At 43.7% G+C, this 12,248-nt stretch overlaps 2 protein-coding genes across 2 annotated transcripts in view; one reads left to right on the top strand and one right to left on the bottom strand.

Annotated features, from left to right (window-relative positions):
* LOC117440583 (janus kinase and microtubule-interacting protein 3-like) overlaps positions 1-7,577 on the top strand; it is a 34,212-nt gene extending 26,635 nt beyond the window's left edge. Inside the window, exons 12-16 of the mRNA XM_071202051.1 lie at positions 696-779; positions 998-1,060; positions 7,011-7,109; positions 7,272-7,370; positions 7,509-7,577. Of these exons, the coding sequence (XP_071058152.1) occupies positions 696-779; positions 998-1,060; positions 7,011-7,109; positions 7,272-7,370; positions 7,509-7,577 (414 nt within the window). The remainder of the gene's footprint in view (positions 1-695; positions 780-997; positions 1,061-7,010; positions 7,110-7,271; positions 7,371-7,508) is intronic.
* Positions 7,578-7,946: 369 nt separating this feature from the next.
* LOC139433165 (uncharacterized PE-PGRS family protein PE_PGRS20-like) lies at positions 7,947-9,104 on the bottom strand. The gene is given in 1 exon segment (XM_071202050.1): positions 7,947-9,104. A coding segment is annotated over 1 exon segment (1,158 nt).
* Positions 9,105-12,248: the final 3,144 nt, after the last annotated feature.

Below are 12,248 nucleotides of genomic sequence, written 5' to 3'. Positions count from 1 at the left end.
TTTAGCAAAGCCATGCAGCTCTCCGGGCTGGCCGAAGGTGTAGTGCGTCTCAGCTGACGAAGATGTGCGTGTTGAACGCCGCGCGGGCCGGGAGCAGTCAGTCGGGCACGAGGTGCTGCCAGCGGGCCCAGCAGAGGCCGCAGCTCCGGAAAGACAGGGCGAATCCATCGATCCCTCACATGGCGTGCAGCGGGAGGGCCATGACATCTGATGCGTGGATAAGTCCCAGAAGAAGCCGTCAGGTGTGCTTTTTGATGGACGAGCGCGCCACCACGCTTTCCCCATTGTCTAAAGCGCTTTCGGCGAGGCAGGATGCAGGGCAACCGGTGCAGGTAGGTGGGAATATCTGACAGTAGAGGGGGGGGCGATTTATGGTTGCCAGATGTAGGTTTGGGCAGCAGTATAAACTCCAGTGAGGGTCTGAGGTGGAGGAGAGCTTGGCGATCGTAGAAGAGCAGAGCAGAGACATTCTGAAAAACATAAAACAAAAGCAGGATAGCTAAAGGCAGAGAGCTGAGGGAGCGGCGAGCCGACACAGGCGCCATCTTCCCACAGCGGCGCGCCGACACAGGCGCTCTAACATCTATGATCTGACACAGACAGGGTTCTAACATCTGTGATAAAACGGGGTTCTAACAGACAGTGTTGTAACATACAGGGTTCTAGCAGGTGAATGGTTCTACTCTCTGTTTCAGAACAGAGATCAGCTGCTGAGTGAAATCAGTCGATATCAAACCAGAGTCGCCGATCTGGAGTCAGCACTGAAGCAACAAGGACTGGTAACACACACACACACACACAGACACACACAGACACACACACACACACACACACAGACTTGGAAACTTAAAGCTAATTTTTTTCAGTTTGGAGAAAAACATACAGACTCTTGGCTCTGCCTGACTGACCTGACGAAAAACTTAGAACATAGAACGTGGAGCAGTAATCTGAGAGGTTCGAGATGTGAATATTGTGCATTCAATATTCTGTCCCTCAGGATGTGCAGTGGGTGGAGGAGAAGCAGGCGTTGTATCAGAGGAACCAGCAGCTGGTGGAGAAGGTGAGGCAAACTTTACATGATCATATGATCATTCAGTATTATCACCATTATCTATGACGACAGTCATTGAAGCTAACACACTATAAACTGAAGCTAACACACACTATAAACTGAAGCTAACGCACACTATACACTGAAGCTAACGCACACTATACACTGAAGCTAACACACACTATAAACTGAAGCTAATGCACACTATAAACTGAAGCTAACGCACACTATACACTGAAGCTAACGCACACTACACTGAAGCTAACGCACACTATAAACTGAAGCTAACACACACTATAAACTGAAGCTAACACACACTATAAACTGAAGCTAACGCACACTATACACTGAAGCTAACGCACACTACACTGAAGCTAACGCACACTATACACTGAAGCTAACGCACACTATACACTGAAGCTAACACACACTATAAACTGAAGCTAACGCACACTATAAACTGAAGCTAACACACACACTACACTGAAGCTAACACACACTATACACTGAAACTCACGCACACTATACACTGAAGCTAACGCACACTATAAACTGAAGCTAACACACACACTACACTGAAGCTAACACACACTATACACTGAAGCTAACACACACTATACACTGAAGCTAACACACACACTACACTGAAGCTAACACACACACTACACTGAAGCTAACACACACTATACACTGAAGCTCACGCACACTATACACTGAAGCTAACACACACTATACACTGAAGCTACCCTTAGCAACATTTCTGTAGAATACTACAGGATTTTTGCGGACATACTATAGAAATTGCCTACGAGTTTTACTATAGATTCTATGGGAAATAATCTATAGAATACTATAGTATAGAAAATGTGTAGATTTTTTTTTTTTGTATAGACTCCTATAGAAACCCCCATGGATGCTTTCTATAGAACTGTTCTGTAGAATACCATTCTGTAGAATACTATAGAATTTGTGACCTATATTCTATAGAATCTGTGGACATTTCTATAGAACTTCTTTGAAGAATACTATAGAATGTTTGCAGATATTCTATAGAATTTACCTATGGATTTTACTATAGATTCTGCTAAATAATCTATAGAAAAATCTATTGATGTTTCTATAGAATTTCTGTAGAATATACTGCAGGATATTGGAAAATATTCTATATAATTCACCTATGAATTTTACTATAGATTCCACCAAATAATTTATAGAATCCTATAGAAAATTGCTATTGTTTTCTATAAAATTGTTTTGCAGAACTTATAACATTAATTTACGGGAATTGTCCTTAAAGGTTTTACAGAATTTTACAGATGTATCTGCTCTTTTTACAGTCAATAACCTTTAATAAAGTACAGCACTAAAACTTCTACGGGCAAAAAACCCGTAAAAAAACGGTCAAATGACTGGCAGCAGGCTGCCAAACAAAAACCATAAAATTAAAGTAAAAATACTTTAACTGAAATCAAGTGCAAAAGCAATTAGTATACAGAAATTGCCCTTAAAGATTTTAGAGGAAACTTTCCTCTCTTTTTAAAATCCATTGTCTTAAAATGTTACATTAAAATACCTTAAATAAAGTTCTGATGAGAAAAACAGTTTTTTACATTTTCTTTTACTAGATTTGTATGATCAAACACTAAAATAAATACAGAAACTAAAGTTCTACAGGGAGAATACTGTTATTTTACAGCTTTCTAACATTTTCCAATCAAACAGGTTCAACAAAATGACATCACAAAATGTTCTGTAGGAAACAATTACTCTGAAAACTTAAAATATAAAAATATTTGTAGAATTATAGTACAACTAATGAATACAGCATTTCATATTTAAACATCATACTTATAAACAGTAGAAACAAAAAGTAAGTTGAATCTTTTAAGATTACTTTGAAAAATTCTCAACTGAAAATAACAGAAATGGCAAAATGGCGACATATGTTCACATTGTCAATTTGAAGGAGCAGTGTACAGGATTTAGTACGTCTAACAATGGGGATGTAGGTTCCAACCAATGGATAACTTGTTCACTCACCTTCCTATCCCAAGTTTGTAGGATAATGTTTATTGGCTGCAAAAAAACTTGAGGCCCAATCATGTTTTCTCTGTCCATTCTGCGCTACTGTAGACGTGGCAGTGCAACCTAGAGCAGTGGTTCCCAAACGGTGTGCCGCGGCACACTGGTGTGCCGTGAGGCAAGTCCGGGTGTGCCGTGGGATTTTGTCACAACCATACGTTATTATTGCAATATACAACTACACAGAAATAATATTTTTTTAATTTACTATATCAGTACTTTGTAGGTTTATATGTACGTAATCTGCGCGACTTGCGGGTCCACATCTCCACGTGCAGTGCTGCATACACATGGCTGAGTCAGCGATAACTCTCGAGGGGTGGAGGTATGCCCATTATTTTGAGTTCGTCCGAGGAATAGACAGGAATGTGACGGTGAGGTGCAAACTGTGTCCAGGCCAGAAGCTGTTATCCACTGCTGGAAACACCACGTCAAACCTCAACAAACACCTGCAAAGAACACATGCTAAGGTGAAGCTACCGCACACGCTATTTGTTGTTTTGTTTATATCACGTAGTTCTTCTTCTCTGTCTTCCGGTTGTTGCCTGTTTTGAATGACAAATACACACTACCGCCGCCTGCTGGTAGGGAAAGTTATTGCCACTCACGCATGCGCAGTTCGTACGTGCTTGGCGAGTAAAGTAACGAGTTACTTTATGTAGATAGTAACGAAGTAGTGTAATATATTACTTTTTTTTTTTTTTTTTTTTTAAAGTAATATGTAATATATTACATTTTTTTAGTAACGACCCCATCTCTGGAGTTGGCGTTCTCTACTCTGATTTACATGAAGAACAACAGGAGGTCACGGCTCTCTGTTGAACAGGACTTGCGAGTGGCCCTCTCCTCAGTGCCACCAAGGATTACAAAATTCTGCGCGCCCCGACAGGCACATGTATCTCACTAATTTGTAAGTCGGCAAAAATATTTACAATAGCACATGTTTCAATGCTGACTGCTGAAATGTTACATTTATAATTTGTAGTTCAGGACCATGGACAATGCAGCTTCCTTGCATTGACAGTTCTCTGTGCTCAATTTCTGCTGAGTTTCCTTTGCCTCATTTTTAATGTTGTGACCAGTCTGGTTTAAATGAGTGTGTTGCTGCTTTGATCAAGCCTAATTTGATACAGTTTCAAATTAATTTCTGAAATATTTTGTTAATGAGTAATATAGTTGTCTTTGTCAGATTTTATTTGGCATTAGTAAATAATTATGCACATTTACAGATATTTTACATGATATGAGTGATAACACGTGTTATAAGAGCTATTTTGCACAATAGGTGTGCCTTGAGATTTTTACTTGTCCTTTGGTGTGCCTTGGGCACAAAAAGTTTGGGAACCACTGACCTAGAGGACAAAACTTTACTTTTGTTTCAACATTGGATATTTTGTGTTTGTGGTGGATTCAATCGAATATTGAGAAAATGATTTATGTAAAAAGGTTTTAATTACATTTTACGTTTTTTTTATTTGACGCTTCTTTTTTTCACAGTTTTATGATTACCTTAAAATTACAAAGAAAATCTTAAAGTCTTATAATAGTAATACACTTTTATATTACGAGTTACATATTTAATTACAGATAATACTTTTTATTTTACGTACATCTGCATTTATTTTCTGAAAGTGCAAAAATACTGTAAATATTATATAGTAAATTTACTGTAAAAAAAAAGGAAATAAACGTTATTTGTGGTTATTGTCAAAATACTGAAAATAATGTTTTGGGTTGTTAATTTATAGTTAAAGGTGGGGTAGGTAAGTTTGAGAAACCGGCTCGAGATCGCTAGAATTTGAAAATACACAACCGGAGAAAATCTGCCACTTCCTTATAGAGCCCCTCCTCCAACACACACGAACGCGCACATGACCAATGAGGGCACGAGATAAGTTTGTGCCCCGATGGAAGGCTGACAGGCAGGTAGGCCAGGCTAAACGGATTGTACTTTTTACAGTATTACGGCTTCTACAGATTTTTTTATGGATTTTTTGTCAAAGCACTTCAGATATTCATTGCTATCGGGATGTTAAGAGCATTCCATGGAATATAACACAAAGTGTATCTCGAGCCGGTTTCTGAAACGTACCTACCCCACCTTTAATATCTGCCATTTTACAGGATTTTGCAAGTTATTTAAAAAAACATGTTATTTCACAAGTTATTTCCTGTAAAATTACAATCTTTTTTTACAGTGTATAATAGACTGCAAAACAGAGTAGAGTACTGCAGACTCCAATGAGTTGTTTATAACAGACTCACACTAACAATATATATTGTTATGTCACTTAGCTTTAATCTCCAGTTGTAACAGATAATTAGTTACATAACATAAGTGATCAATGTATACATACAGATGCAGTCACAGAAATTCTGGAGCATTTACATCAGAATACAAGGACAGTGACATTCATTCAGTTTAGAGTTCCATTCCAATATGTTGTATGGTTGTATATGGTTATGTATAGGTTACATAATTTAATTGGGCACATAATCTAGTATACAGTTGTAAATATTTCAAAGGGACCCATACAGCTTTTGCAAAGCAGCTCAGTTCCACAAAATGATGTAGATTACTATGATTTTCTCTATTCCAATTTAAAGACGAGTTTTATATAATTCTATAGAATTCTATAGAATTCTATAGAATTTAGTATAGGTTGCATCAGAGAGGAAATGTCATGCATGTTTTCTTTGAATGCTATAGATTTCTACACATTTCTATAGATTTCTATAGATTTCTACAGATATGTCATGAGTCGGTTCTGTCCTATAGAATTCTTTAAATTGTTATAGTTTTAATTATAGAAGTTTATAGAAAGGTACACATTTATAGTATTCTACAGAATGATCTAGAGATTTCTATAGTATTCTATAGAATTCTTTAGCATGGCTTACAAATACGACTATGTTCTATAACATGCTATAGATTTCTACAAGATTCTATAGGATTCTATAGGATGTTATAGATTTTTTTGCTAAGGGTAACACACACTATACACTGAAGCTCACGCACACTATACACTGAAGCTAACACACACTATACACTGAAGCTAACGCACACTATACACTGAAGCTCACACACACTATACACTGAAGCTAACGCACACTACACTGAAGCTAACGCACACTACACTGAAGCTAACGCACACTATACACTGAAGCTAACGCACACTCTACACTGAAGCTCACGCACACTATAAACTGAAGCTAACGCACACTACACTGAAGCTAACGCACACTATACACTGAAGCTCACACACACTATACACTGAAGCTAACACACACTATACACTGAAGCTCACACACACTATACACTGAAGCTAACGCACACTACACTGAAGCTAACGCACACCATACACTGAAGCTCACACACACTATACACTGAAGCTAACACACACTACACTGAAGCTAACACACACTATACACTGAAGCTAACACACACTATACACTGAAGCTCACACACACTATACACTGAAGCTAACACACACTATACACTGAAGCTCACCCACACTATACACTGAAGCTAACACACACTATACACTGAAGCTCACGCACACTATAAACTGAAGCTAACGCATACTACACTGAAGCTAATGCACACCATACACTGAAGCTCACACACACTATACACTGAAGCTAACACACACTATACACTGAAGCTCACCCACAATATACACTGAAGCTAACGCACACTACACTGAAGCTAACACACACTATAAACTGAAGCTCACGCACACTATACACTGAAGCTAACGCACACTACACTGAAGCTAACACACACTATACACTGAAGCTAACGCAGTCTCAAAACCTTCTGGATGTAGTTTATAGCAGTGTTAGGTAACTGACTCCATGTCGGGGGGGTTCTCAGGTGAGGCAGATGGAAGCTGAAGAGATGCAGCTGGAGAACGAGATCCAGGACATCAGAGACCAAAACGAACTGCTGGAGTTCAGGATCCTGGAGCTGGAGGTAAGAACTGATGTAAACAACAACATGTTAAACAGTCAGACTGATGTAAACACCAACACACTAAACAGTCATACTGATGTAAACGACAACACACAACCGTTAGACTGAGGTAAACAACACACTGTTAACTAGGTAGTTAACGTTGTTGTTATTATTCTTCAGGAGAGGGAGCGACGCTCACCTGCCATTAACTTCCATCAACTCCATTTCCCAGAAGGCCTCAGTCCTCTTCAGATCTACTGCGAGGCAGAGGGCGTCCCGGTGAGTGACAGCAACCTGTTAATAACTCGCGGTGATCCTCAGGTGTGACGGTACTTCACTTCTGACTCAGGTACATCGCCATGGCACATCGCTGAGTCATTGGTATTTCTGCTGACTCACGTTTCTCCTGTTCCTCAGGACATTGTGATCAGTGAGTTGATGAAGAAGCTGGACATCCTGGGAGATAACGCCGTAAGTGTATGTTGAATTTATTCTGTACGTGTTTCATATTCATGTATTCTGGACCTAAGCTCCTTAAGAGGAGCAGATCAAAGTCTAGTTTCCACCTGAAGCTCCATCACCTGAAGCTCCATTACCTGAAGCTCCATCACCGGAAGCTCCATCACCGGAAGCTCCATCACCTGAAGCTCTATCACCTGAAGCTCCATCACCGGAAGCTCCATCACTGGAAGCTCCACCTGAAGCTCCATCACCGGAAGCTCCATCACCTGAAGCTCCATCACCTGAAGCTCCATCACCGGAAGCTCCATCACCGGAAGCTCCATCACCTGAAGCTCCATTACCTGAAGCTCCATCACCGGAAGCTCCATCACCGGAAGCTCCATCACCTGAAGCTCAACCTGAAGCTCCATCACCGGAAGCTCCATCACCTGAAGCTCCATCACCGGAACCTCCACCTGAAGCTCCATCACCTGAAGCTCCATTACCTGAAGCTCCATCACCTGAAGCTCCATCACCTGAAGCTCCATCACCTGAAGCTCCATCACCTGAAGCTCCATCACCTGAAGCTCCATCACCGGAAGCTCCATCACCTGAAGCTCCATCACCGGAAGCTCCATCACCTGAAGCTCCATCACCTGAAGCTCCATCACCTGAAGCTCAACCTGAAGCTCCATCACCGGAAGCTCCATCACCTGAAGCTCCATCACCTGAAGCTCCATCACCTGAAGCTCCATCACCGGAAGCTCCATCACCTGAAGCTCCATCACCTGAAGCTCAACCTGAAGCTCCATCACCGGAAGCTCCATCACCTGAAGCTCCATCACCGGAAGCTCCATCACCTGAAGCTCCATCACCTGAAGCTCCATCACCTGAAGCTGCACCTGAAGCTCCATCACCTGAAGCTCCATCACCTGAAGCTCCATCACCTGAAGCTCCATCACCGGAAGCTGCATCACCTGAAGCTCCACCTGAAGCTCCATCACCTGAAGCTCCATCACCGGAAGCTCCACCTGAAGCTCCATCACCGGAAGCTCCATCACCGGAAGCTCCATCACCTGAAGCTCCACCTGAAGCTCCATCACCGGAAGCTCCATCACCGGAAGCTCCACCTGAAGCTCCATCACCTGAAGCTCCATCACCGGAAGCTCCACCTGAAGCTCCATCACCGGAAGCTCCATCACCGGAAGCTCCATCACTGGAAGCTCCACCTGAAGCTCCATCACCGGAAGCTCCATCACCGGAAGCTCCATCACTGGAAGCTCCACCTGAAGCTCCATCACCTGAAGCTCCACCTGAAGCTCCATCACCGGAAGCTCCATCACTGGAAGCTCCACCTGAAGCTCCATCACCTGAAGCTCCATCACCTGAAGCTCCATCATCTGAAGCTCCATCACCTGAAGCTCCATCACCTGAAGCTCCATCATCTGAAGCTCCATCACCTGAAGCTCCATCACCTGAAGCTCCATCATCTGAAGCTCCATCACCTGAAGCTCCACCTGAAGCTCCATCACCTGAAGCTCCATCACCTGAAGCTGTCACAGTCTGCTCCATCATTCCCCAGTAGTTTTCCATTCACCTGTCTCACCTGTTAACTAGGGATGCCAGCGATTATTCGATTATTCGAATATTCGAATATTCGCTACAGTCTCCATAATCGAATATTATTTTTAAAAATCGATTTTATTTATATATTTTTTTTATTATTATTTACTTTTTTTTTTTTTTCTGTCTTAGTTTCAACCAAAATATATATAAATATATATATGCTAATAATAGTAATAGTATTAATAATTGTAAATGGTCATTGGTCACACCACCAGTTTGTTTTACTGTAAACTTGGAGGAAGCCTGCGAGCAGAGCAGACTGCTGCTGCAGCAGCTACACACCGCCCCCACCCCCACCCCCCCTCTCCCTCACACCGCCCCGCCCCCCCTCCCCACCCCCCCCTCTCCCTCACACGTGTGACTAAAGATGAACAAAGCGGCAGGTAAAAAGAGTTCCTCGTGGAACTACTTCAAACTTACAAGTCCAAAGGAAGTTAAATGCAAGCTCTGCGAAAAGACGTTGGTCTATCACAGCTCAACCTCAACAAGGCATTCGCATTTGAGTGCGAAGCACGCCGAAGAGGTTACAGAGAAAGACGCAGCACAGCCGGCCATTACCAACTTCCCTTCAAGGCCACGTCGAGGTGATGACATGTTTGTTTGTTGTTTGTACTGTTAAACATGTTGCGGTAAAGAAATCAAAGGAATTCCTTCTTTTTTTCCCCCTCTCCCGCGGGGGGGGGGTGGTCGAATAATCGATTATTATTCGCCATGCCGCCGAATAATCGATTTTGATCATGGTCAGTTTCTGGCAACCCTACTGTTAACCACACCCACGTGTTTGCTCACTCTCTTTCTCTTCTGCACCCATTAGCTTCACTGCCAGTATTTAAACCCTCACCTGACACACACCCGTTGCCAGATCATACTTTGCCTCATGCTAGTCTTTCACGCGTTTCTTACTAGATTGCCTACCCGGTTCCGACCCTGCCTGTCCCCGACCTGCCTGCTCTGCCTGATCCCTGATCCTGCCTTGCCTGATCCCTGATCCTGCTCTGCCTGATCCCTGATCCTGCCTTGCCTGATCCCTGATCCTGCTCTGCCTGATCCCTGATCCTGCTCTGCCTGATCCCTGATCCCTGATCCTGCCTTGCCTGATCCCTGATCCTGCTCTGCCTGATCCCTGATCCTGCTCTGCCTGATCCCTGATCCTGCTCTGCCTGATCCCTGATCCTGCCTTGCCTGCGTGAACATCGCAGACGAAGTGACTTATGTCTCTACTGCGGCGGGCTGGCCATGTTGTTCCTCGCTACCCAGTGAAAGGCTCAGCAGTTTAACCCTGTCTTGGAACAGTCTGCACATTAAATGGAAACTGAACAATCTGGTTCCACTAAATGTTTTTAAAGCTCGGTTGGATGCTACTCAATCGGAAGCTGTTGGTACCTGTTTATGTGGATAATTGTGTAAACGGTGCTGGATGATGTCCTTTTGTTGTTCTGTTGATGCTTTTATGTTTCATGTGGAACTACTTGAGCAGGTCTCCCTTGGAAAAGAGATCAATGATCTCAATGGGATTTATCTGTATAAATACAGGTTTGAAATGAGTAATGGGGAACATACTGGTGAGCCAAACCCCTGGATTTGTTCCCGCTCAGAGACCATTGAGCCACGCCAGGTTGCTATTACCGGATAGCTCTCAGGCTCTTGCAGTTTTTATTGACTCTGGTTCGGACTCGAGTATTATGGACGAAGAGCTTATGCTGCAGTTGGGAATAGACCGGGTTCCCTTATCTGGCCCAGTTCCAGCCAGCGCCTTAGACGGTCACCTGCTGGGGACAGTGACTCATCAGACTGTACCCGTTCACATGCTCCTGTCCGGGAACCATCACGAGACTATTCAGTTTCATGTTCTCCGGTCTCCACATATCCCGCTGATCCTGGGTTACCCATGGCTCCGCTGCCACAATCCTAACATTGACTGGGAGACGGGAGCCATTTGGGGGTGGAGCCCCTCTTGTCATCAGATCTGTCTGAAACAGGCTGCCGCGCCTCAGCGTTCGGTGAACCCCAGCCAAGTTCCGGATGTTACAGGGATTCCACCGGAATATCTGGACTTCAAGGAAGTATTCAGCAAGACAAGGGCTACTTCCCTACCACCACACCGGCCTTTCGACTGTGCCATAGACTTGCACCAGCCCTCCCAGGGGTCGATTGTACTCCCTGTCTGCTCCGGAAAGAGTTTCCATGGAGACGTATATCAAGAACTCTCTGGCGGCTGGGATTATTCGCCCTTCCTCATCACCCGCTGGGGTTCTTCTTTGTGGAGAAGAAAGACAAGACCCTAAGGCCCTGTATCGACTTTCGGAGTCTTAATGACATTACTATAAATAATCGATACCCACTGCCTCTTATCTCCTCTGCATTCGAGTTGCTGCAGGGAGCAACCATATTCACCAAGCTGGACTTGCGTAACGCGTACCACTTGGTACGTATTCGCGAGGGGGATGAGTGGAAGACCGCCTTCAACACCGCCTCGGGGCACTACGAGTACCTAGTCATGCCTTTTGGACTTACCAACGCCCCTGCAGTATTCCAGGTGTTGGTAAATGACGTGCTCCGTGACATGTTGGACTGGCACGTATTTATTTACTTGGATGACATCCTGATCTTTTCCAAGACTCTGAAAGAACAGGTGCACCACGTCCAGGCGGTTCTCAAGAGATTACTGGAGAACTCGCTGTTTGTTAAAACGGAGAAGTGTGAGTTTCACACATCCTCTGTCTCTTTTTTGCACTACATCCGGTCGGCCCGCAGACTGAATTCCCGACAGGCTAGATGGGCCCTCTTTTTCACTCGGTTCAATTTCTCCCTCTCCTACCGCCCTGGTTTTCGGAACATTAAGGCTGATGCTCTGTCTCGTCAGTTTGGGGAGGGAGGGAATATTCCCAGAGGATCGGACACCATCCTTCCGACTCCTCAGCTCGTCGCCGCCCTCACCTGGGAAGTGGAGGAGAGGGTCCAGGCCGCCCTGGAGGGCCAGCCGGGACCCAGTGCTTGTCCTCGGAACCGCCTGTTCGTTCCACATATGTTGAAGTCTGATGTTATCCAGTGGGCCCATAACTGCAGACTCACCTGCCATCCTGGGATCCA

The sequence above is a fragment of the Pseudochaenichthys georgianus genome, unplaced genomic scaffold, assembly GCF_902827115.2.
Source record: "Pseudochaenichthys georgianus unplaced genomic scaffold, fPseGeo1.2 scaffold_1054_arrow_ctg1, whole genome shotgun sequence".
NCBI lineage: Eukaryota > Metazoa > Chordata > Actinopteri > Perciformes > Channichthyidae > Pseudochaenichthys > Pseudochaenichthys georgianus.
Note: the sequence above shows the minus strand (reverse complement) of the source record. Positions and strands in the feature narration are given on the sequence as shown.